The sequence below is a fragment of the Neovison vison genome, chromosome 13 (genome assembly GCF_020171115.1).
Source record: "Neovison vison isolate M4711 chromosome 13, ASM_NN_V1, whole genome shotgun sequence".
In the NCBI taxonomy this organism is placed as follows: Eukaryota; Metazoa; Chordata; class Mammalia; order Carnivora; family Mustelidae; genus Neogale; species Neogale vison.
Genome location: NC_058103.1, coordinates 82,463,664 through 82,490,357, shown reverse-complemented (window position 1 = coordinate 82,490,357; position 26,694 = coordinate 82,463,664). Strand labels below are relative to the sequence as shown.

Genomic DNA, 26,694 nt, shown 5'->3' with positions numbered 1-26,694 from the left:
CATAACATCTGGCAAAACTGTTTATAAAGTATAACTATAATAATAACATTAAGTTATTTGTGAAATAAAACATTTCTGAAACATGGGAATACATGCTTATTCCACTCTCTGGATAACGTCTAGTACTTTCTGAAATCTGCTGAGAAATAATTTCTGTAAAAAGAGAGCTGGGTGTCAAATTCCAGAAGCTGGATGTCAAGATTACATAATAAAAAAAAAAATTCAGTTTTCCAGCACTGGCTTGATAAAAAATGGTTCTTTAAAAAGGATTTTTAAATGTAAATACTGAATTCTTGATGCTTCCTTTAAGACATGTACTCTGTCATAATTAATGAAGTGTGGTCTTGGATTGTCTTCTTTGAGGTATCTGTAGAGTCACATCTTATTCTGTAAATAGTGTTGGAAACATCTTCCTCTGAAAGTCAGGGTGAAGTCTCATTTTACCATTAAACAGAAATTAGCACTGGAGTGATTGTTCTGAGAGACCTGTGCTTGATATGGACACAGCTGGCAGGGATTCCATTGTCTCATTCAGGTGTGCGCATTTATTGCTCTCAGGTCTGTGACTGCAGGATAAATAAGGCAGTAGTCCCCAAAATGTATAAAGTTAAGGACTGGAACTCTGACAATGGGCACAAGTTCTGTCCACTTCTTGCCTGTAACTCTGAAGCTGAATAGTACATTTATACATGCCAAATGTGTTCAATAATACATGCTTTGCTTTGGACTGTACTTCCTCCCATTTAGATGAACTTCCAGGAACTGCAATGTCAAGAAAATATCATTACTACTCATTGTACAAAGCTACAATGACATAGGGGAATAACAAGCTCAGCATACAGTGCACCTATTTTTATTAGTTTGATTTCTCCCCTCTTGAAGCTACTCTGTTAGAGAAGTACAACAGTCTCCAAAGCCAGGATGCCTTCTCATATTTCAATCCCTCCAGTCCACTCACAGGTAGAGAAAGAATACTAGACATCAATTAAGTCTTTTGCCTTTAAAAAAAAAAACCCATATGCACATTACTTTATCTTTTTTTTTTTTAAGATTTTTTAAATTTATTTACTTGACAGACAGAGATCACAAGTAGGCAGAGAGGCAGGCAGAGAGAGAGGAGGAAGCAGGCTCCCTGCTGAGCAGAGACCCCCAATGTGGGGCTAAATCCCAGGACCCTGGGATCATGACTTGAGCCGAAGGCAGAGGCTTTAACCCACTGAGCCACCCAGGAGCCCCTGCATATTACTTTAATAAATAAAAAGCATCAATCTGCGAAATGACTTTAAGAAATAAAAACAGGTTTTCTTATGTAGAAAAAGGATGGTAAATATTCTTCATGCCTTAATCTGAAGGCAAAAATCAATTTGTAGCGTCTCATTTTAGGGGTGACTGCGTGGCTCAGTTGGTTAAGCGTCTGCCTTTGGCTCAGGTCATGTTCCCAGGCTTCCTGCTCAGCAGTCTCCCTCTTCCTCTGCCCCTCTGTGCATTCTCTCTCTCTCTCTCAAATAAATAACATCTAAAAGAAAAAAAAAGTCTCATCTTAGAGATCAAAAATTATTGCTCTGCTGTTGTTATGATCTGTCACTCACCTTTTGAAAAGCGTGGTCCCTCCCCTTAAAGCAAATATTTACAGCAGAAAAGTCCTCCTACTTAATTATAAGCACAGATGTTTAATACTAAAGTCCATCAACCCCAGCATTTACTGTCAGCAACATACTTAGCTGTATGTGTACTATGGCAGTCGGTTTTCCTGAAGTGAGAGACCAGATATTTAAATCTTCCACGGAATATACATCTTCTATTTTCATCAAGGCTTCTTTGATATAGTCTATATTCAAATGGCTTGGTACACCTGTTAGTTCAGAATATATCATTTATAAGTAAAGTTTATTTTGGGGAAGAAAGTTATACATAACTGATAGAACTTTTTGTTTTCCCCCAAAGAAACCAAATGGCTTTACCAAATTCACTTTAAATGGACACTTTAAAATATCTTAATACCTTAAGACAAACCATGCACACATAAAGCAAGATATGTATAAGAGGTTAATAATTTTTAGAATGTTCATTCTCGCTAAAAAGAAATATCAAATCTGAATACTTCCTTTAACAAATAAGCTAGGATACACAAAAAAAGGGAAAAAAGAGAATATCCAATGATGATGAACCTGGTGTTGAGAACTTACACACTCAGTCATAGGATCAGTAAGTAGGGATGTTGAAAATATAACAAAATAGCGAGTTAAATGGGAATTAAAGAATGAATAAATCACTAAATATAATTATACCAAGAATCAAGAATTGTATTTCTGTCCTTACTCCACAGTTTATTAGCAGCATTACCTTAAGTAAGCAAGTTATATAACCCCTCTGAAGCTCAATTTCCTCATTGGTAAGTGGGGATAATGTCCACCCTACCTACCTACCTTAGCTATTGAAGCTCAATTTCCTCATTGTTAAGTGGGGATAATGTCCACCCTACCTACCTACCTTAGCTATTTTAAGGATCAAATGGGTAACAGAGGGAAGAGTACATCAATTTTTTTTTTTTAAAGATTTTATTTATTTATTTGACAGAGAGAAATCACAAGTAGACGGAGAGGCAGGCAGAGAGAGAGAGAGAGAGGGAAGCAGGCTCCCTGCTGAGCAGAGAGCCCGACGCGGGACTCGATCCCAGGACCTTGAGATCATGACCTGAGCCGAAGGCAGCGGCTTAACCCACTGAGCCACCCAGGCGCCCAGAGTACATCAATTCTTATATGTTATATACACATGAAGTGGTTTAACCATAGCCCAATAAGCATCAGTAAAGAGAAAAGAAAAGACATGACTCTTACTCTAGAGTGCCCCCCACCCCCAATCTGATTAAGGGCGGTAAGAAACCCACACTGGGGATATGAAAGTGAGATCTTACCTTCTAGTATTATAACTATTGTGTCCCATATGATACGAAATGTTGTAAAAGCCACAAGTAATGAAAACACGTATGTACAGATGGGATCAGCAATCTTGTATTCTGGCTGAAAGGTAACAGACCAAAATTGTGCGATTAAATATAGACGAACGTAAAATAGACTGTAAAGCAAAAACAAGCAATACTCCGTCCCCTGTTCTTTAGTTTTCTATACCAGGACTAAAGAATACTTTTATTTTTGAATACTGCAATTGAGAAACATCTTCACTCTTTCCTAGACTGTTTAAAAAAAAATTTTTTTTTTTTTTGCCTTTCCCTCTAAGACCTATTTCCAGAAGTTTAATCATTTGTTCTATTGTTTTCTTCTGTGCCTTCTCTAAATCTTCCACCCAGAACCATAGAATATCAGAGCTGGAAGGGCTTTTAGCAGCCACATATCTGGTCTAAGCCTCTCCTACAAAGGAGGAGGAACTTGCTCAGGTCAAAGCATTAACAGCAGAGCCAAGACTAGAACCCCAGTCTCTGGATTTCTAGTCCAGCTTACATTCCAGTACCTAGCAGTTCAGTGACATGGCTTAAAACAGAGTTCTCCAGTGAAGGCAGTCCGGAAGCCAGCTACAGACAAACTACGCTGTGAAATGATACTATTGTGTTTAGTGCTAGCAAAAGAGCTATACTGATGGCTCAATTAAGCCTACCCAAATGCAAAATGAGTAAGACTGGCTTTGGTATCCAGTATACTGATAAAAGACAATTATGTTAATATTCTTAATATTCAAATTAAATATAATTTAAAATAGAAAAAGTAGCAGTCATATTACCTTGAATCTTATGATGTATGCAGCTATTAGTACACCAACACTCTGTACCAAATCCCCCAAGGCATGTACAAACGCAGCTCTCACTGCCAGGCTGTCCTGCCCATGGTTGTGTCTACACACAGAACCTGTGGTAGGAGAATTTGAAGGCAGGGAGTGGGAATGGGAGTGGTGACCAGACTGGTTCAACAGAAAACCCATTCTGTCAAAAATAAAAGAAAACATTATTATTCTTCCTAGTATTGTTGATAAAAGGATTTGTTACAAATCAGACACTAATGAGGCAACATGGAACTCATTCATTTAATATATATATATGAGCACCTATTATGTATTAGGTACTGTTCTAGGTATTGGCATCAAAACAGTGAATAAGGGGCACCTGGGTGGCTTGGTGGGTTAAGTCTCAGCCTTCGACTCAGGTCATGATCTCAGGGTCCTGGGATTGAGCCCCACATTGGGCTCTCTGCTCAGCAGGGTGCCTGCTTCTCCTGCCCCCGCCCCGCCTCTGCCTGCCTCTCTGCCTACTTGTCTCTGTCAAATAAATAAACAAAATCTTAAAAAAACAAAAAAACAGTGAATAAGACAGACATATTCCTATCCCCATGGAGCTTATGTTCCAGTAGAGAAGGCGGAGAAGTAAACAGATAAATACATAATAGACTGCCAGGCAATGCAAATGTTTTGAAGGGAAGTAAAGCGCTGCGAGGGGATGGAGAGTGCTGGGGGAGTGTAGTCTGTCAGAGGCCTGAGATTCCTTCTGAGCAGAGACTTGGATCAAGTCAGGAAGCAGCATGTGGTGGTGTTCTAGGCAGAAGGAATACCGGGGCAAAGGCTCTTAGATGAAAATGTGCTCTATGTGTTTCAAAAAAGCAGGACAGCCATTGTGGTTACACTAAAGTGATTAAGAAGGGACGCCTGGGTGGCTCAGTCTGTTAAGCATATGCCTTTGGCTCAGGTCATGATCCCAGGGTCCTGGGACTGAGTTCCTCCATGGGGCTCCTTGCTCAGCAGGGATCCTGCTCTCGCCTCTACCTGCTGTTCTCCCTGCTTGTGCGCACTCTCTTGCTCTCTCTGACAAATAAATAAATAAATAAATTTTAAAAATAAATAAACTGAGCAAGAATGCTAAGGTATGAGAAAGGCACACAGGATTTTGTTTAAAAGGCTGTGGTAAGGACTGATTTATTTTATTTTATTTTTAAGATTTTATTTATTTGTCAGAGAGAGAGAGTAATAAGCACAGGAGACAGAATGGCAGGCAGAGGGAGAAGGAGACTCCCTGCTGAGCAAGGAGCCCGATGTGGGACTCGATTCCAGAACGCTGGGATCATGACCTGAGCCGAAGGCAGCCGCTTAACCAACTGAGACACCCAGGCGTCCCAGGACTGATTTATTTTAATAGGAATGGAAGCCAGTAGGGCAGGGATTAGCAAACCACAGTCTGTAAACCCTATGTGGCTCGCTGTCTGTTTTTGTAAATAAAGTTTTATTGGGACACAGCAGTGCTCATTTGTTTACGTATTAAATGTGCCTGCTTTTGTTCTCTAACAGCAGAGTTGAGCAGTTGTGACAGAAACTACATGGCTCTCAAAGCCTAAAATAGTTATTATCCGGCCTTTTACAGAAAAGTTTTCTGACTGCTGGTCCAAATAAGTATGTAACCTAAAAATTTCATAGCTTTTAGGGAAAAAGTTTGTAGTTTAAAAAAGTCTTGTTAATTATAATAAAAGAAAAAAACTTTGTCCCACTTAAATTCCAAATTATTTGTCAAACTTCAGTATAACTGAGCAAACTAATGAAGAATTTAGAATTCCATCAATGTTTTACTAATAAGAAAAATTAACATAACATGTAATTTTAAGATACATAAAGATACCACTTCACATTAGTGAATGCATGTACCATAGTCTCTAAGTTCACAGAACTTAAAAATATTAATTTATTAAAAATTAATAAAATATTAATTGAAAACAGTATACAGTATATGATACCATAATGGTACATACATATCATCATAAAATTGTCCAAACCCACAGAATATACAACACCAAGAGAATGGACCCGAATGTAAACTATGGATATTGTGGGGTAATGTGTTAATGCTGGTTCATCCACTATAACAAACGTACCACTCTGAGGGAGGACGTTCATAAAGGGGGAGGCTATGCGTGTGTGAAGGCAGCAGGTATACAGGAAATCTCTGCAACTTCTGCTCAGTTTTGCTGCGAACCTAAAACTATTCTAAAAAATAAAGCTTTTATACTTTTCTTTAAAATAAAGCTTACATTACATTAACAGCAACTCCAACCGCTGCAGTGATGAGCATTATATCTCCATTTATTTCATATTTCATATGGATAGTTCTTTGGACAGCTTCATATAGGAGGAATCCCATAAGTACATACACCAACAGCACACTAATCATAGCTGATAAAACCTCTGGAGGGAAAAATATAAACAACAAATATATCTGTAGCATGGTTATTACACTTCATACAAACTAAATATTGTACAATCTTTTATTTATATCTTTCCTCCAAAGAGATTAAAAACACTGTATTTAATTTCTTTCATGTTATTTTTTAAATTTAAAAAGTGTTGAGTAGTTTGCTCTAGATTCTCCACGAATTCATTCTCCCCACTCCGCACCTTCCTCCTCATCTCTTAAGGTTAAACTGTGTATATTTAACAGACCATATACATGGTAAAAAATGAAAAACTGAAAAAAAAATTATTGGTAACATGCATGCTCACAGACTAATTTTCCAGTAAAAGAGTACACTTACAAATTAATAATAAAGTGAAGAACCCATAACAAAAATGGATAAAGGACACAAATACTAATATACAGAAAATTAACAGAAAAACCAATTTATCAAAATCAATCACAATACAAGAAATTCAGATAAGAATATGATTACTCTTTGTCCCTTACTAAATTGGTAAATATTAAAAAGTTTGTTAACAGCTATAGTTAGTAAGGATATAATGGTGGAAATGTCACATGGAACTATCTTTTTGGAGAGCAGTTAGTAAAATGAATCAAAAATTTAAATGCATTTGTTCCTTGATTCTAGGAATCTATTAAATAGAACTCATGATATATATGCAAAGATATACCTATAAGGTTTTTCACTATAAATTCACTATTATCAAAAAATATCTAGAGACATCTTAAATGTCCACCAACGAGGAACTTAATGGATAAAATATGATATATCCATATAGTGAAATATCATAAAGCCATTTATGTTGAAAAAAAAAAAAAGAAAAAATCATGCAAATTGATAAACACAAGACAAGAAAGTGTTACATCTAGGAAGTGGGACTAGAGCTTTGGAAACTTAGTTTTCATTTTATTCTTTACAGTAATGTTTGAAATGTTTTAAGTTTTACCGCAAACACATATTACATTTAGACTAAAGAAAAACAAGGCATACAAGTATTCATGAATGCACTTTGACCCAGCAATGCTTCTTCTTGGAATGATACACACATTCATGCTAACTGAGCTGCATATGTACAAAATGAGGTATATTATGAAGCTATTCATGAAGCACTGTATAAAATAGCAAACAATAAGAAAGTGATTAGCAGGGGCCCTATAACACGGAATACTATGCAGCTGTTAAAAAGAGGATATAGCTTTTTATGTTCTGATAAGGGGTAATCTCCAAGATAGTGTTATGTGAAAAAAGCAAAGTGTGTATGGCATGTTACTATATGTGAAAAGAAAAAGGAGTATATATCTATATATACAGATATAGATATATTATATATACATGATATCTGTACATGCAATCTCTGAAAGGATATACAAAATGCTGATAAAAAACTAGTTATGAAGAAAATGGCTGACTGGGAGACAGGGATGACTGCACTATATATGCTATATGTCATATAAACTTTTACCATGTAAGTATATAGTAGAAATAATCTTATATCTTTTCAAGATAACACAATAGGACAATGAAAAATATTTACATTTTAAATAATTAACATTATAATATAAAAATATATATTACAAATAAAAGTATATAATATATATAATATAAAACAACTATTGACACTCAAAATAATAAAAGCAAGAAAATACTTTTAAAGAAAAATTTTCCTTTAGAGAAACTAGACAGTAATCTCGTTAAAGGTAAAACAATCTGGGAAACTGTTATCTGAGTCAAGTCATTGCTCAAAGGTTCCAGGCAGTTCAAATATATTGAGCTTTGATACATTTTCATTTTGATGCATAAATTAATGAAAATGATCTAGCAGTTATTAGCTGTTTCCTGAACACATCTCACTAATGTAGTTAAAACTCCAATAAAATCCTGTGCATTAGCAGAACAAACACTGGCATAATACAACATAAAGCTCCTATTCAAAACCATGGTACACTTATTTCTGACATACTAATCGTCCCACTTCAAAAGACGCATACGGAAAAAAAAAAAAAAAGAAGACGCATACGGCTAAAACCCAGGAAGGACACTCTGAAATACACAAAGCTGTGGAGAAACTACCATTGCAGACTCTCAGCAGCTGGAGGACAGGACCAGTTCCATTCCACGTCACACGTACTGTGACATTCAACAGAGTGGTTGTCATGTAGCAAATACTGATGGATGGATTTGCTGAATGAGGTTAGGTAGGTTGAACAAGGGGAGATGATAAAGGCTATACAATTAAGAAGGGTAGGCTAAATATAAGTAATAGATTATTTACTAAATCCCAAAAAATATAAGTAAATTGGTTAGAAGAGAAGTATTAAGCCAAATACAAGACAGAAAATGCATGGAATTTCTCCTCTTAAGTTATAACTGCTGATGGTAAAGAACACATATATTAAAAAAAATAAAATATTTTTAAACTGTGAAGTTCATGTACTAGTGGTAGCTTCACTTTACTCCCAAGGTTAAGAGAACTTTCCTTTAAAATTGGTATTTAATAAATACCATTCTGGGGCACCTGGCTGGCTAGCATGCAACCCTTGATCTGGGGGTTGATAGTTGAAGCCTTAAGTTGGGAGTAGAATTTACTTCAAAACAAAAACAAACAAACAAAAAAAAACAATTCTTCTTCTCAAACTCTTCCCCTCTACCCTCCCAGAAAAGAGAACTTTAATCATGTGTCAAGGTTGAAGCTACCAATGAGGTCAGATAGTTTTTAAGATGACTTAATCAGGGTGCCTGGGTGGCTCAGTGGGTTAAGCTCAGGTCATGATCTCAGGGTCCTGGGATAGAGTCCCGCATCAGGTTCTCTGCTCAGCGGGGAGCCTGCTTCCCTCTCTCTCTCTGCCTTCCTCTCTGCCTACTTGTGATCTCTCTCTGTCAAAGAAATAAATAAAATCTTGAAAAAAAAAGATGACTTAATCAAATTATTAATATAAAATTATAAAGCAATACGCTTTACTTATAAAAATTCATGGCTATATAAGTTTATGCCATTAACTTTGTCTTTAAGTTGTGATTATTTATGAAATCTAAAACCAATAATTAAAAATTCTTTCAAAACTCCCTATAATTAAGTTAATAATACTTTACAGTTTTCCTGGGATAGCCCCAATTAATTAATTATACCATTGTCCTGGCATAATTATTTAAAGAGCCCTACTTCACTCTCAAAAGTGTGCTGGTTTGGATGATAAATGATAACTTACAATAGTAGGTATGCCAGATAAAATACTGGATATCTAGTTAAATTTGCATTTCAGATGAATAATTTTTTAGTGTAAGTATGTCCCATGAAATATTTCAGACATATTGGGATTCCTGCAAGAATGTGTGTGTGCCCTCCCAGGCCACACACCCAAATCTGGCAACTCCATATCCTAGTGATAATTTTCCTAAACACTTAAAATCACCTTTTAGTGAACTTTTATATAAAGCAAAACCAATAAAATAAAATTATCTTATTTCAAAATAAAATAAAATGAAAGTCACACTAAAGCATGAACAGAGATCCTCGGCAGGGAGGATTCCCACACTTAGAAGGCCCACTAGACACCTGCAGCCTGCAGTTTTCCACACCAGTTTTTAGCCATGTGAGTAGCATAAAAGGGATCCCAATGTCTACCCATAGTTAATAGTAATGGAATTCAGCTGATTCCTAGAAACTGCCAAACTGACATATTAGGATGCTGATATCAATGATATCCCTTTTCCAGCAATTAATAAGAAATGTGACTCGTGTCTCAACCCCTTGGTGAAAAGCAAAGACATTCAGCTATTATTTTTTATTCTAATCACCTGTCAAAATGTCTTAGAATACTGATAAATGCAAAAACAGAAAAAATTTATGTATATTTTTAGGCCTGAGATTTATAACTGAGAAGTAAAAGGCACAGATAATACTACATAGCTAAAAATCCTAGTAGTAGTAATATGATCATTTATTTTGATAAAAGCTCTTTCACTGTGAATAAATTAAACTGGTGAAATATCATGAATAGGACAAATTAGCATTTATAATTCTTTTCATAGGTTTTGTTTTAAGAGAAGAAGGAAGGGGGTGTGGTGTGGGGAGGGACAGAGCAAGAGAATTTTTTTTTTTTAAAGATTTTATTTATTTGACAGACAGAGATCACAAGTAGGCAGAGAGGCAGGCAGAGAGACAAGGAAGCAGGCTCTCTGCTCAGCAGATCCCAGGACCCTGGGATCATGACCCGAGCCGAAGGCAGAGGCTTTAACCCACTGAGCCACCCAGGTGCCCCACAGAGCAAGAGAATCTTAAGAAGAATCTACACCAGTGCAGAGCTTGATAAGGGGCTTGATATCACAACCCTGAGATCATGACCTGAGCTGAAGATCAAGAGTTGCATGCTTAACCAACTGAGCACCCAGGCACCCCTTTCAAAGTATTTTTTAACATGACAGAATTAGATAAACACAAGCAAGGTTTTTGCCTCCCAACATTTAAAAGAGAGGGAAGCTTTCCATCAACAACCAAATTCTGACTTGCTCCAGTCTTCTCATTCTTGCTCTGGCTTAGTCTCTGGTCACATAACATACAAAAAAGTTTTTCAACACAAAGGGGAACACAACAGCATGGATTTTTCATCATTGAAAGAAGACCCAGAATTTTCACAACTGAAACCCTAGATTTCCGTGAAAGTTAGGACCCCAGTAACTGTAGATAAACTTGACTAAATGGAAATTTATCATAAATGAAAAACTCTTGAAAGAGATTTTTATGGAAATTCTAGAAAATCTATTATTATAGTAGTTCCAACATATTTTGCTACATTACACACAAATAATTAAATCACTCCATCTGACTGAACTGGAGCACTGGAGGAGAGAGTAAGATGAGTGAATATGTGTTTTTTATTATAACATCACTCAGGTCTTTTAATTCAGCTGAAATATAAACACATGTTTATGGTCAATGATCTATTAAGACCAAAATATACCCTGAATTTCACATCCAGAGAATAGGCAGTTTTGGTTTAAATGACTCATAAATGAATGGTAAGAAAAAAAAATCAAATGGGAGAAAACAGAGATGACTGTCAAGTTTTGATAGTACTAGAAAATATGAAAAATGTTTATTGCATATTTTAACACATCTATAAATTTCCAAAACTAGAGGTTTTCAAGGTTCATATGATAAACACTGAGTCCTTCTCTGTCCTCCTGTTACTCTCCATTATAGTACCTTATTCTTTGCTTCCTAGCATTTACTCTAATTTATAACTGCACTGCATTTGTATACATATTTACTACCTATCTCCCCAATCTATAGTATTACTCCTTTAATCAACAGGTAACTATTGAGCACCTATTCAGTGAATGAGTATCCCTTTGCTTCAATTACATAAACCACACTCAGCCCAAACATACTGTTTTTCAGGAGTGCTGCCTAAATGTATGGCCTATCATAAGTGTTAACTTTGCTAATGCTAGGATGCCAATAATGAGTATATTTCCTTTAAATTCCATAATGCTTGTCTTTCTGCTGTCTCAAAAACTAGAGCAAACATCTAAAAATAGGTTTCAGAGGTTTAAAAAAATGAATAGGGAAGGAGAGCGGAGACACAGTCTCTCCTGTACTTCCTTTTATGTTATTTCTCTTTTCTACCTACTTCCAGTAAAAGATAGGAAGGAAAAAGAAGGAAAATCAGTGGGCTGTGCTGGATTTGCCTAGGATTTCTGAATTCATATTTGTATTTCAGCTCAGCCACAGACAATCCTACTGCATGCACTTAGGCTAAAGACATCACTTTTTAGTGGCCTACTGTTGCCACCGGAATACCAGGTGGCAGACTGCAAAGCAGACTTTGCAGTTTAGCCTAGTATTCCGGTGGCAAGAGTAGGTTGCCATGTTTGGATCCTTTCAGTTCCTATTCTAAATAATCTTTTCCATTTTTTTTTAAAAGGTTCTATTTATTTGACAGAGAGAGACTTAGCAGGAGAGGGAATACAAGCAGGGGGAGTGGAAGAGGGAAAGCAGATTCCCCACTGAGCAGGAAGCCTGATGCAGGGCTTGGTCCCAGGACCCTGGGATCATGAACCTGAGCCAAAGGCAGATGCCTAATGCCTGAACCACCCAGGCGCCCCTCTAATGCCTTCTCACCACTCCCTCTACCCCATACCCAAGATGCCCAGCACTCTCAAATGGACTCTTGACTATCCAGCATGGACCACCTCACTCATGTCTTCCTTCTGTCTCAGCAAAAACTCTAGTTTCTAGGAGTTTCTATTCTTTTCCAGATGTTTAGGGGATATGAATTCTCACTAAGATGTGAATCATTAATTGGCATAACCCTTGTCAGGAGTGGGAGGACGTTATTAAAATGAATGACTAACCATGGCTGCATGTATGGGGAAGAGAAATTTTTTAGCTGAATACTTTCTGCTCCTTTAGCAACAGGGAGTGAAATAGCAAATGACACAGAATTAGCTTTATAACTGTATACCAACAGGAGTAGAACCATCATCTAGCCATGTCTGCCAAGGTCTTTGCTGAGTGGAACTACACTCTGCTTATTATACTCTGCACTGTTACTTCGCTAACCTAGGCTGATGATTTGCACTACCAAAATGTAAATCCTGCTTTTTTATTTCAAATACAAACAACTCTTTATTAAGTACTTTTACATGATCTCTATCTTGATCTAATCCTTGAAGCTTCTTCAGCCCAAGAACTGGAAGAAAAGCCTTATAAATAAAAGTCAATTAAGTTCATAATCTACAGAGAATAAAAGTAGAAAGCAAGGGGATTGTACTGTTCTCTTTCGAATAGCAATTCCCCTTTTTCTGGGAAATAGTGCTGTTCCTCCTAAGGATCTGTGGGATTTCTGCTACAGTGTGTTTCATTAAGTTCTAGGTTTTATTAACTTCCAGGGTAAGAGGACATACCCACAGTCAAATAAATCAAGGCACTTAAAAACAGCTCATATATGGTTTCTACCCTGCTCTCTCTTTTCCCACAAAAGAGCTGCCACTTAATAAAGAAAAGGAAAACCTGAATGACTTTACACAATCTGTGAGTTCACGTGAAGGAAAGGAATGTACTACCAGAATGGAACAGACGCCTGAGGCAGCTATTTGGTACTCCCTTCAAATCTAAAACCACCTTTCTCACCTTCACTCAATGATTTGTGTGAAAATAAATTTAGTCACATTTCCAAAAAAGTTACCAAAAGGGGCACCTGGGTGGCTCAGTAGCTTAAGTGTCTAGCTCTGGATTTTGGCTCGGGTGGAGAGATTGAGCCCCATGTGGAGCTCCACCCGCAGTGGGGAGTCTGCTTGAGATTCCTTCTCCTTCTGTACCTCCCCTCTTTATCTCTCTGGAATAAATAAGTAAATCTTAAAAACATATTACCAAAGACCTGAGTTTAAAAGCACAGCTCTAAAACTGTTGATTAATCATCAGGGTGAATCACCTTACTTTTCTCCCACTACCTAGCTGAGACAGTTATGCTCAGAGAAGAATTCTGATTAGCGGGGAGGGAAGACATATAATTTTGGGGTGTGTAGCATCTGAGAGATGCAAAAAGTGTGGGCAGAGTGATATACTGGCAGGCAAAAGAGGGAAGGAAAACAAGATTGGAACTTTTATTGGGAATTCATTCTGGGCCAGGTCTACCACATCAGGTACTTAGACCTTACCACATTACGTATTGTTTACAATTCTGCAATGCAAGTATTATCATTCATATTTTACCAAAAAAACCCCAAACCTTGTACTTAGATTAAGTCATCTCTAAAAGGTCATATAGCTAGTAAAACTGCAGATCTCAGATCTGAACCAAAGACAACTTATTCCCAAAACTTTAAAAGTGGAAAGTACCAAAACAAATAGGACTGTTCCTGACTGACATCTGGGGGAAACACTCCCAACTAATTTCTTACTTAGTCGAAGGGACCGAGAAGACTGGCTGTTCCACCCCATTATGTTAGGAATCAAATAACTTTTTATAGTGTAGTTTGTGAATATGATCACAGTTTCAGAACTACAGGTAAATGTTCTCAAGTCCCAGATATTTTAGTCCTCAAATTTCAAAAATATCCCTATTCCTAGTTTGGAAACTGGTTTAATTTACCCTAAACACAAGTGATTGGAGGTTCCTGAGCTATATTAAATGATCTGCCTCATAGTTTTCAAGTCCTTATTTACTCAGAATAATAATACTTATTTACTTAGCCTGCATAAGCAATAATTCAGCTAATAATCTCATGTTGCACACTTATTACTGCCAGACATAAAAAGTTTATTTAATATTATCTGTTTCCATCCCTACTTCATTCATGGTCTAGAACAAGATACGGTTTCATGAAAATAGCTATAAAATGTGATAAATCCTATTAGGCATGTATAAACTGTTAGAAGCAAACAGGAAGTAAATTTAAGGAATGGTACAATTAGTATCTATCATCCACAGACACACACTTCCAGGTCAAGAACTGGGTACACAGTATGCTGCCTTTTTGCATAAGACAGGGTGGCAGGGGATGGGATAAGGAAGGTAGTACGGTATATATGTATGTATTCACTTATACTTTCAAAAGGAAATGCTGGAAGGGTAGGCCAGAAACAAGTTAAAAATCATTACTAATAAGGAATGGGGTTAGAGGATGGGTTGGAGGGGACAGAATGAAAATAAAGCTTCTTGAGTAAATCCTTTCTTTTAATAACTCATTTTTGATTCTTGCAACATAAGTTTTACATATTTACAAAACAGATCAACAAAGAAAAAAATTAACTCCTGTCCTAACCTCCCCCCAACAATCCACAATGTCAAAACAAAATTCCAACAACAGTAACACCAGAAGTTTCTTAGGGGGATTTTTTCTGCAGCGTTTTTTAGGACCTGAATCCCCAAGTCTTGGTATTAGAGGTTCACAGAGCTTGAAAAGAATACTCACAGAGCAGTATATTCTGTGGAACACAAGACAGCCCCTGCTGTGATTTACAGCTTTATTTAATTCTACATATCCTTGTTGTCTCTCTAATCCTCCCCAAAGAGCAGAATAAGTGAAGTAAGTTCTGTATCTGCAAAATCCTCATAAAATTTTGTAATACAAAGAAAATGAAGATCCCATAAGGCCCTTCTAGTGTAAAGGTTTGAGTCCCTCCCTAGCTTTGGGAAATACTCACCCACCTGTATCTCAGTAACTCTCTTCCTTTTTAAGGTAATTTTAAAAAATTTAGATAAAATTCACCCACATAAAAATTCTCCAGTTTAATAATTTTAAAGCGCACCACCGATGAGTGGGTTTCAGTGCACAAGGTTACGACACAATCACCTCTAATTCCAGAACATGCTTATCACACCAAAGGGAAGCCTATACGCAGTCACTCCCTTTTATTCTTTTTTTTTAACATTTTCCTGAGGCTCTTAATAAGCACAATCTTTGAAACTCCTAAGTTGCTCTTTTATAAAAGCTTTAAACTTTTCCCCGTTTTTATCTTTTTGTTCTATATATCCTAAGACTTCGATTATATTTTCTAGTCTGTGTATTGAATTTTTAAAAAAAATTTAGCAGTAACATTTCAAAGACCTTTTTCTTATATGCTTCTTTTTCAAAATATTTTACTGTCTTATTATTCTGAGTATATTAATAAGATGATTTAAAACATTTGCTTCTTGGGGCGCCTGGGTGGCTCAGTGGGTTAAAGCCTCTGCCTTCAGCTCAGGTTGTGATCCCAGGGTCCTGGGATCGAGCCCCACATCAGGCTCTCTGCTCTGCAGGGAGCCTGCTTCCTCCTCTCTCTCTGCCTGCCTCTCTGCCTACTTGTGATTTCTCTCTCTCTGTCAAATAAATAAAATCTTTAAAAAAAAAAAATTAACAAATAAAACATTTGCTTCTGCTTCTAAAGTCACCTTTCTTTCCTCTAGGGCTAATTTTTTCTGTTTTTCTTATTGCTAAAAGGTCGTTGGTTGCCCATTTACATTTAGGGCAGAAGGACAGGGAAACGGTTCTTTGCAAAAAGAAAATAAGGAAGGATAAGCCATAAACTAATTAAAATGGTTACTAATAAGGGGTGCAAGGCAGGGCAGACTAAAATAAATGTATTACTTTGGAGGAGGGGAACCACACATTACATGTTCAAAACCCTGAATTCTAATATGAAAAAGAATTATTTTGGAACATCAACTTCCACACTACAAGCCTCAGCTCTCCCCAGACATTTTGTTCAAGATCTTTCAAGAACTATATGGCATTTTGCATGGGGGGGAAAATGCAGGCTACCTGAGTGGGGATAGGAAGGTAGGAACAGAATGGACAAGTGTGAGCAGTTTCCCACTTACAGTCATTCAATTAACTGTTCTTGTTTTCAGCCCCAGTCCTCACTATTGCTCAGCTCTATCCCTGAGTCTTCTATGGAGAAGTGTGGGGCTGTCAGCTCCTGGCTCAGTGTGCACTGGGCTGCAACTTCCTGGCTTGTTTCTTCCGTTGGCCCCCTCCCATCTATCTTCTAACTTCCAGAAAGGTGTTTATTGGTGACTTGCTTCTCTCTGCTGTTTTTATTTGAATGAACTCTCAGAAGAGATGAGTAAAATGCTGGTATCTAATCCATAATTGTAAACTTTGTACTTCTAAGGGAAAAGGTATATTTGACTTTCTACAGAAACTTGCAGAGATAAACAGGAACAGTCAGTCCTATTTTCTCTCTTTTCACAATGCTTGTTGTGTATGAAGAAATGAAGTGACTAGATAAAGTATTTCTTTGATATTTAATAGGATTTTCATGATTATGTGTTCTTATTATATGTAGGACTTTCTATGTTCTGTTATTGAATGTTTCTTTGGTGGGGGGGGAGAATTCTACTACTTTCATTAATGGTCCAAGGGGTCTATAACCTAAAAGGTTAAGAGCTGCAGGACAAAATGAAACACTCTTTCAAAACAGTGGTGGAAGGTAAAACCCCCATTCCTTGATGCTATATTTGAGTGTTAGATCTTAAATTGAAGGTGTTTAAATCACAAGAAATTAAAGTTTGAAAGTAATCTTGAATTTATTCAAAAAGCCCAACGCAATCAGGTGAGAAATGACTGTACAGTACATTGGTAAGCAGTGGGTGCACTGTGAAGTGGGAAAAAAATCACAGACACACATCAGGGCATTAGCTCTCTGGTACAGCAAGCAACTCAGAGTGCTGAAGGTGGGGTGCCAGACAATGTCCCAATCTGATGATCTGGATAGCTACTTGACATAGAGCCTTTCAGGCACAATGGAGTTTTACATAGAAGGCCCAGTGACTAAATTTTAGAAGACCTAGATGCTGAGTTATGATGAGCCTAAAAAGTAACCAAGAAGGGGAGGAACTTACTCATGTATTAGCCAAGAAGGTCAGTGTCTCTACAAAATTAAACTGCACGTTGTTAATTCTGGATCTTAAGACAGGTTTTATTAAAGCTACCTAAATGTCAACTTCTGGATTCTAATCAAATGACATCTGAACATATGGCATTTCACATACTAGTTCAAGTAAATTGTTTCATACATATTTTTAAAATAAGTAAAAAAAAAAATCTAAAAACACAGTAACAGAGAAAGAGTTGTATGGATAACAATGTATGATTTTAACCTCTCAAATATTTATTCAAAATAGGAAAATAAAAACGTGTACATTGTTAAAGAAAAAAAATTAATGACACTTGTCAACACATGGTAAAGAAGACTTTATTCAAGAGGGGAAGCTATGAAGAAAGGTACAGGACCAGTGCAATAGAACTCTGCAGTGGGTGGGGAGAGATTGGGTTCAGCTCTGAATACTCTATTGGCAAGTCAGTGGATGGAAAATTACTAAGAGGAAACATAAGGATTGAGGGGGATTCTGGCTAAACTGACCTAAGAGAATTTTCACTAGAGACAGGTCAGTGCAATGAGATATCACCTCTGAGATGACCTACCAGATACTGAGAGTGGTGGTTCCGTTCAACTGACTTAGCAGGGTTCTTGCTAAAACAGGATTATTTAAGGAAGTGCACAGATGGGCTCGGGAGGTTTAGTTTCCTGACTAAACTTTGGTCAAGCAAAGAATCCTTATCAGCATTTACAGAATTATGATGATAAAATGGTAGCAATGAAGCTTAGCCACACAGTATATGTGAAACATATAATACTGCTTAAGATCTGGGCTCTGTAGCTTTGGTTGGAATACCCAAAGTGTAGCGAAAGAAGCTAATACACATTAGCATAAACCCATGTGGTTTTGCCTAGTTGAATAAACTATAAGGTAAACTTTTTTCTGTTAACATCTTCAGGAAATAGGGAACAACAGTTAGTGATTACTGTATTATTGGGTATGTGTAAACTGTTTAGCTGACTAGACTGAATGTACCCTGGAGTATATGTATCTGAATAAATCATGTTTATCTATTTTCATCTGCTTTATTCAAATAGGTTATCACCAGAAAGACTTCAGTTACTCAGAGGCTAGTTACAGTTCATTGTGGTTTTACTATGAAATCTTATAAACCGAAAGAAACTCCCAATTACCTACCTAAGCGGTGGAATCCAAAAGTGAATCTTTTGGTTGGTGATTTTGAAGAAAGCCACAAAGCAAGCAAGGTCAGTATGATAGCACTTAGGTCAGTTAACATATGAAGCGCATCTGTCATGATTGCTAGGCTGTTTGCAATGTATCCACCTTGGGGTAAAGGTGAGAGGGAAGAAGGAATAAGTTAAAATAATGAATAATTAGAATAATGTTTAAAATAATAAACATAAGCAAACCAAAAATATGTAACATCCTACAAAACATCAGCTTTTAACTAAATCTTTATCCTATTACAATTAAATCAAGATATCCTGAAATTTTATACCAAACATTAAATATGTGTGTATTTTTGTGGTGAAGATGTCCATTTCTATAAACAGATTCTCTGAAGAGTTGATGACCTTAAAAAAATTAAAAACCGGGGCACCTGGGTGGCTCAGCTGATTAACTGTCTGCCTTCAGCTCAGGACAAGATCTCAGGGTCCTGGGATCGAGCCCCTATCGGGTTCCCTGCTCAGCGAGTAATCTGCTTCTCCCTCTCCCTCTGCTGCCTCCCCTGCTTGAGCTCATGCTCTCTCTCTCTCCAATAAATAAATAAAATCTTGAAAAAAATTAAAAGCCATTAAACTGGGCTCTAACACATAGAAATTTTGTTTTAGCACTGCAGCTTTTACTCAACCTACTAATCCTACTATTAGTGAAATTAATGACCGTAATATCTAAATATTACAAGAAGGCTGAAGGTAGATACTTGTTTGTGAAGGTTTGACCACAAAATTAAATTGAAGAAATTTTTTAAATGTACATGGGTTATGGACATTGGGGAGGGTATGTACTGTGGTGAGTGCTATGAAGTGTGTAAACCTGGTGATTCACAGACCTGTACCCCTGGGGCTAATACATTATATGTTAATAAAAAATTAAAAAATTATTTTAAAAAAGTACATGAGTTCAAAATGAAGGATAAAGATTAACGGATTCCCTTGGGTACAGACAGCAGTTTCTCAGAGAGATTAAAGGTGGTATTTAGAATAAAATTTTTAATGTGGATTTTCCAGGCATTATATGTATATATAATATATAAAATTCTTTTTGTGTATGTGTGTGTGTGTGTGTGTGTGTGTGTATGTCATTTTACTATTGGTTAACCAATTGTCCTAGCACCATTCACTGAATAAGCTTTTTATAACAAAACTTTATGTGTATCAGAATCGCCTGGTTCAACACACCAGATTGCTTGCCCCACTCCCAGAATTTCTTTTTTTTTTTTTTTTAAGATTTTATGTATTTGACAGAGAGAGCGATCACAAATAGGCAGAGAGGCAGGCAGAGAGAAGGGGGAAGCAGGCTCCCTGCTATGCAGAGAGCTTGATGCGGTGCTTGATCTGAGGACCCTGAGATCATGACCTGAACTGAAGGCAGAGGCTTAACCCACTGAGCCACCCTAGGTCCCCCACTCCCAGAATTTCTAATTCCAGAGGGCTGGATGAGGCCTGAGAATTTACTTTTTTTTTTTTTTTTTTAAGGAGAATTTCCATTTTTAACATGTTCCCAAGGTGATGTGGATGCTTCTGGTCTTGGTAATTTTGAGCATCACTGTTAGAATTAACTTCCTGACCAGGGTATTATGACACGTAAGTGTGCTGAGTTGTTGTTCCCCTCTTTAATGGCATGATATGCAGAGGCAAGAGCGCAGGAGACCGAGTTAGTGATCTTATAATCACATCCATTTACTCCAGTGTGCTCTATACAAATACCAGTTGTTTTTTTTTTCTAATGTATTCCCTTGACATTAAAGAGCTGGAAATCACTGAGAAAAATGTAAGTTGGTGACTAATAACATGGGGTTTTGGACTCTCTGAGACTCTCTTAGAAAGTTACTTAATACTTTTGAGCCTCAGTTTCCTTATCTATAAAATAAAGATAACACCTTACAGCTGTACTGTCCAGTAAGTTTCTGAGATTATGGAAATATTTTATCTGTGCTGTCCAGAAGAACCACTAGTCACAGTAGCTTTTCAGCATTTGAAATATGGATAAGGCAACTGAGGGATTTATTCAATTTTAGTTAACCTAAATTTAAAGAGCCATGTTTTGATAATCATCAGCAAAAAACAGCAGAGTAAGGACCTCTGAAAATCATCTCCTCTATGGAAGTAATGAGAACCTAGGGAAAATGGTCCAAATCAACTTTTTTAGAACTCTGGAAATTAACCAGAGGCTGTTATAGGTAGTATTCACTCAAGGAAAACAACTGAATCTTCATCAGAACAGTGAACATTCTGTAGCCTTGGACCCATCTCCCTCTCTCCTGCTCTGTGGTTGACCTGAAAACCAACAAGCAGCAACCATAGTGAAAACTAGCCTGGCAGCCACTGCAAGGTTAAAATGTGGTTAGAGCTCCTTACAAGCCCCATTCCCAAAGAACTATCATTATTTGATCTGCCTGGTACTTCCCTGGAAAATCATACAAGTAAGGCTGTTTTGACTTGACTTGGGGATCTGCCTTAGGCAAACCCTAAGAAATGTTTGTCAAAAAACAATCAGAGGGAAACGTTTAACACTGCAGTTGCCTGAAGCAATAGATAACAATGTGCTCCCTGTATTCTGAAATTTCACAAGGATGTACCTCAGTATGGCTTTATTTTCGCCCACTTTGCTGGGTTTTTGTTTACTCTTCTTACCTGGAAAGGTAAATCCTTCAGTTCTGGGGAAATTTCTTAAACTATATTGTTAACAATTTCTTTTTTCTGTTTTCTCAATTTCCCAAATTCCTATTACCTGGAGATTAGATTGATACGCTAATTTTCTTGTGTTTTTTCTCCTATTATCTATTTTTATTGTTTTGCTCTACTCTGAGAGATTACCTTAGTTCATCTTATAACTTTTTTATGGAGTTCAAATTGTTTTTTGTTTTTATTGTTCAAAAGCTCTTTATTTTGAATTTTTTTAAAAACAGCCTATTCTTGTAGATACATATCTCTTATTTCTGTGGATACTAACTATGTAATTATTGTATCTGTTTAACTTGTTTCCTTATTTTAGTTTTCATCTTCACCCACATTTCTAGGGGTACCAGGTGCAAACAATTCTGGGCCTACTTAGGATTCTGAAGTGCAGTAGTTCTCAGTATGGTCCCTGGTTATCAGCATCCCTTGTGAACTTAGAAATCCCCAAATCCTCGGGCCGTATCCCAGACTTACTTAATTTGAAGCTCTCACCCAACAATGTGTGTTTTAATAAATTCTCTAGGTGTTTCTGATGAATTAGTGTAAACTGGGTTGATTCTTGGCATTCCCAACTACTTGCTTACGAGGGGGCTTTCTTAGGTCTATTAAGTCAGTTATTTCTTTTATCTATCTCCTTTCTAGTTTGCCAAATTTATGTTATTATTTCCTCTCCAGTTTTCCCCATCTATGCAGACATACATACACATACACAGACTCATATGTGGATGGATATATGGCTATAAACATATATACCTTTAGAAATCCCTTTATTGTAGTTTGAGAGGCTTCAGGAAAAAGTACATTTAGATATAGGAGCTCATTTGCCATCTTTATCACGAAGTCTGTTTGCATTCATTCTTCAAGCTTTTTCACTCCCAATAAAAATGCAATTGTTAATCAATAACTATTACTAAATCCAAAGGATAGTCTAGTTCTCATCTCATTAGACCTCTTAGCAGCTTTAACTTATTTATTTTCACTTGGAAATACTTTAATTTCTTAGATTCTGGAATACCTGTTTGTTTTTTGCCTGACTTCTAAAGTTGGAGTTCCTTAAAACAGACTCTTTAGATGTTTTTTCCATTCCGATAGCACTACACACTGTATCTTAACTTGACCTTTCTTTTGAACTATAAACTCATATCTAAAGCTCACGAGACATGTTTACTGGCTATTTTATGTACATGCGATAATGAACATGTTGAAAACAACCCTTGAGCCCGTGCCTAAATCCTGCTTTGTATTTTCTCCCTGACTAACAGATGATATGCATTTCCATACACTCAGTTTCTTAGGTGAGAAACTTCAGAATCAACCCCCACATCTAAGCCAATAGTCAATTTTGTTAATGTTACCTCTAGAATATTTCTCAGTCAGTACATTTTTCTCCATCCACATCAGTCCAAGCCATGATTTCTTGTCTAGACCTCTGCAATAGTTTACTTGCTTCCATTCTTGCACCCTCCAATCCATCTCCGCAAAAGGCCCAGAATAATCTTTTAAAAAGGTAAATCCCATCATATCGCTCTCCACTTAAAAGCTTTCATTGGCTATTCATTGTACTTAGACCTAAAAACTATACTCATAATATGGTCTATCAGAACTGGCTGACTGGTGGTCTGGGCTCTTTCCCTCTTACTTATTATTATATTCCAGTGAAACCTGCCTTCTTTTTAGGTCCTTTTAAAGAATTGAAGGACCTTTGCAAAGGCTGTTCTCTTCACTTGGAATACTCCTCCACTCCTCTATTTGAGTAACTCTTACCTTTTGGTTTAATTGCATCTGGCTCACATATAAACTATGTCCCACTAGTTACTCTATCTTATAGTACCTTGTTCTTTTGTTTCATAACACTTAAGGCCATAGGGATTTTAAATTTATTTGTCTATATGTTTAACATCTGTGCCCTCCATTAAACTAAGTGCTTTAGATAGTAGATTTCATAATAGTTTTGTCTGCAATTTTATAGCCCAAATACTTAATATAGTGCCTGGCATAGAGCAAGTATACAAAAAATACTTGCTGAATGAAAAGAAGAAAAGAATGGACCTATCTCAAGTCTCAAAACAAGTTAGTGGCAAAGCCAAGATTCAAAATCAAGTCTTCCCTTTCAGATCTTTAAATTATTTCATTTTAAAAATTATTCCATACTTTCTACATAAGATGCCTTTTTTCTAAGTGCTTTTGATACACTTTAATATATGCTCTACTATATACAATTTAATTCTATGTAACATCCTGAATATTTGTTAATGCTTATCCTATTAGCATTTTGTTTAAAATATTTTATTTATTTATTTGACAGAGAGAGAGAGAGAGAGAGAGACAGGGAAGGCAAGAACACAAGCAGTGGGAGCAGGAGAGGGAGAAGAAGGCCTTCAGCTGAGCAGGGAGCCCAGTGGGATGTGATATAGGGGCTGGAATCCAGGACCCTGGAATTATGACCTGAGCTGAAAGGAGAGGCTTAAAGACTGAGCCACCCAGGTGCCTCCATTAGCTTTTCTGTATTATTTAACAAAAGATTCTTATCTTTGAAAATAAAATCAATATTTTAAATAAAGTACTTAGTGTGGCTTTCACAAAACAACATTTACCAAATAAGAGATTTCAAAAATGGTATGTCGGGACAATTTTATCTTAATAATTTTTTCTTAGGTAAAATAAAGTAAATTAATTTTAAGGGGGACAACTGTGATTAATATGATTTTTAACTTCAAATACAAAATATTAACTTCAAGAATTACTAAGTCTGGGGCACCTGGGTGAGTCAGCCAGCCACTGTGGGATGGAGATGCCAAGGGTAGGGCTCCCTGCTCACCAGAGAGTCTGCTTCTCTTCCTCTCCCTCTGCTCCCTCCTACTTCATGTGTGTGCACGTGCTCTCTTTCTCTCAAATAAATAAATCTTAAAAAAAAAAAAAAGAATCACTAAGTCTGACTGACTCAATACTCTAGCTATGTGAATTTGAGCAAGTCATTGAATCTTAGTCTGTAGAGGCTATGTCTTACCTGGCCACAATTTCACGCCTGCCTTTTACTTTCTTTATAGCTTAAGCATTTATAATTCTCTATCACAATAAAAATTAATTCAATAAAAGTTTATTGAAGGTCTATTCTGTTCCTGGGAATGTAGCTTTTATTTTTAGTGGAAGATGACAGATATCAAACAAGTGAATATACAAACAAGATGATTTCAAGATGCTGAGAGATTTTAAAGTTGGGGAGAGAATAGGGGAAATGAGCTACTTACTTCAGTCCGTCAGAAAAGGTCTCTCAGAGGTATCTTTTGGGGTAAGATATGAATGTCAAGAAACCAGCCAAGAGAATATTTGGGAAAAGGCACTCCAGGTTAAGCAGTTTTTCAAACTGCAGGCTCTGATCTACTTGTGGAACACAAAATCAATTAAGTGGGCTGGGGCCGTACCGAAAAAATACTAGAATGCAACACAAGAAATCGGACTTTTGTTTTAGTTATACATATATTTACACATATATGTATGTGTGTGTACATCCATACATACATATGTATGTATGCATGCCTACCCGGGTCACAATGTTAAGCGTAGTTTTTACTATAATTAGGTCAAGAAAATTTAAAAGCCACTGAGGTGGAGGAACCAGCCAGTTTGAAGGCCTCATGGACTGGAAAGAGCTTTGTGAGTCATAGGGAGAAAGGCCAGCATGGCAGAAGTGCGCACTGGGGAGGAGACGTATAAAATGAGGTAGGAAATGTATATAATTTTCCTACATATAATCTCTGGCCAGTATCTTATTCTGGACTGCCACCTCTGTTTCTAATGGTTCATCGTTAAGAAACAACAAGGCAGAATTATCTCCCTGTTTTAATGTCACTTTTGTAAACTGTTATTAAGAGAAGTTAGCAGTTACACTAATGTGACTGTGAAATTAACCTCTAAGAATGTATTTAGAGTGACAATGTATTACTTGAATAATTAAAAAGCGAAAACAAGTTCATGAACCCTGGGGGAGCCCTCTGGTTCCTTTCAGATCCTTACTATAATGAAAAACTTTAAGTCAGTAGTATTTAATTTTGCAAATCTCTTGGATGTAAATGCAAAAAGAAATAGTATGAAGAGCCCACTTAAGTCAAATGCAGAGAAAAAAGTAAGCAGCTGGAGACTGTGGATGTGGCTCTTCCACTAACCAGCTAAGTGTCCTCCCAACTTATTTAACTTTCTGGGCCCTCAGATTCCTTATGTGTGAAAAAGAAGGAAGAGCAGGTGTTCAGTAAGGTCACTTCACACTGTAAAATTTTATGATTCTACGCTTGGATCATTTACTATTTTAAACGATGCAAAAACTAACCTGGTTGTTTTATCAGAACTTTTTAAAGAGGAAGTTACACGATAAACAGTGAAGCTAATGTCCTTAACTTTACAGTAGATGTCACAGTGTTTGGAGAACCAGATGAAAAAGTCCAAGTTATCTCTGAAAGTTTCTGTCTTACTTATGTTGACCTGCACTTTGGAACTGTGTGGATTCCTCCTATCACGGGATCAATATCTCGATAAATAACAAACTTCCCGAAAAGAAAGTTTCAACCTCAAATCATGTGTAACTAAAGCTGGACAATAACTCTCGGGACAAGGTAAATGGAAAGTGAGTTGGCAACACAACTCACCTACAAGTTCTCCAATCATGAAAAGCAAGTAAAGAACGGCAGCAATGGTCAATCTGGTTTTCACCTTTCTCTGCTTCAGTAACTCTCGCTGTCTGCTGCAGTTGTCACAGGGGTCCACCTTCAGACTCAGCTGACTGTTGGTCAAAGGTAAGTCCTGGTCCAGTAAGGAATCGTCGTCGGCCTGCAGGGCCGGGTGCGCCCCGTTAACAGGCCTTTCTGGGATTTCAGAACCATCGTCGGCCACCACAACTCGAAGTTTGTTAAACCGAGGAAGCCCCTCGTCCCCCACCTCGTCCGAGAAGTCGAAGGCGCTGGTGTCATTTAGAAACAGCGGCGCGTCATCCTTCCGTAGCAGAGATTTGAGGCGCTTCCACGCGCCGGATCCGGCCATGGCAGAGGCTGAGCGGCCGCCGCACGGAACGGCTCGGTGCAGGCGGCCGGCCGGCGGCTCCCGCGGCCCCTACTTCACCGGAGCGCCAGTTCCCGATGGCACAGCCGCGCGTCCCTCCCCATGCTGTGGAAAACGAAACACGTTGTAAATTAAAGGCGCCCAGCACTGCCCCCAAGTTCCGAAGCCCCGGGCGGCGGGGGCGCAGGCTGGCCCGGAGGCTCCGGGGCTCCGCGAGGGGGCGGCGCGTCT

At 37.4% G+C, this 26,694-nt stretch overlaps 1 protein-coding gene across 2 annotated transcripts; it reads right to left on the bottom strand.

The window, feature by feature from the left end:
• Positions 1-26,694, bottom strand: SLC30A4 (solute carrier family 30 member 4). Of its 2 annotated transcripts, XM_044230163.1 has the most exons (7): positions 26,055-26,693; positions 18,689-18,835; positions 6,021-6,174; positions 3,736-3,934; positions 2,915-3,020; positions 1,718-1,852; positions 1-762 (listed from the first exon to the last, which is right to left on the bottom strand). In XM_044230163.1, exons 1-7 carry the CDS (start codon positions 26,443-26,445, stop codon positions 608-610), a joined length of 1,287 nt encoding a protein of 428 aa, XP_044086098.1. In that variant the 5' UTR covers positions 26,446-26,693; the 3' UTR covers positions 1-607. The 2 variants fall into 2 exon arrangements, with proteins under 2 accessions (XP_044086098.1, XP_044086099.1); XM_044230164.1 differs by lacking the exon at positions 18,689-18,835 and having other exon boundaries at positions 26,055-26,694.

Excerpts from the sequence above, each read along its gene's own strand:
- SLC30A4 (XM_044230163.1), bottom strand. The coding sequence starts at position 26,445 with ATGGCCGGATCCGGCGCGTGGAAGCGCCTCAAATCTCTGCTACGGAAG. Across the intron at positions 3,935-6,020 it reads GGAGTTGCTGTTAATGTAAT|AATGGGTTTTCTGTTGAACC; the intron begins GTAAGCTTTATT and ends TATTTTTGACAG. Across the intron at positions 3,021-3,735 it reads CATACATCATAAGATTCAAG|CCAGAATACAAGATTGCTGA; the intron begins GTAATATGACTG and ends GTTACCTTTCAG.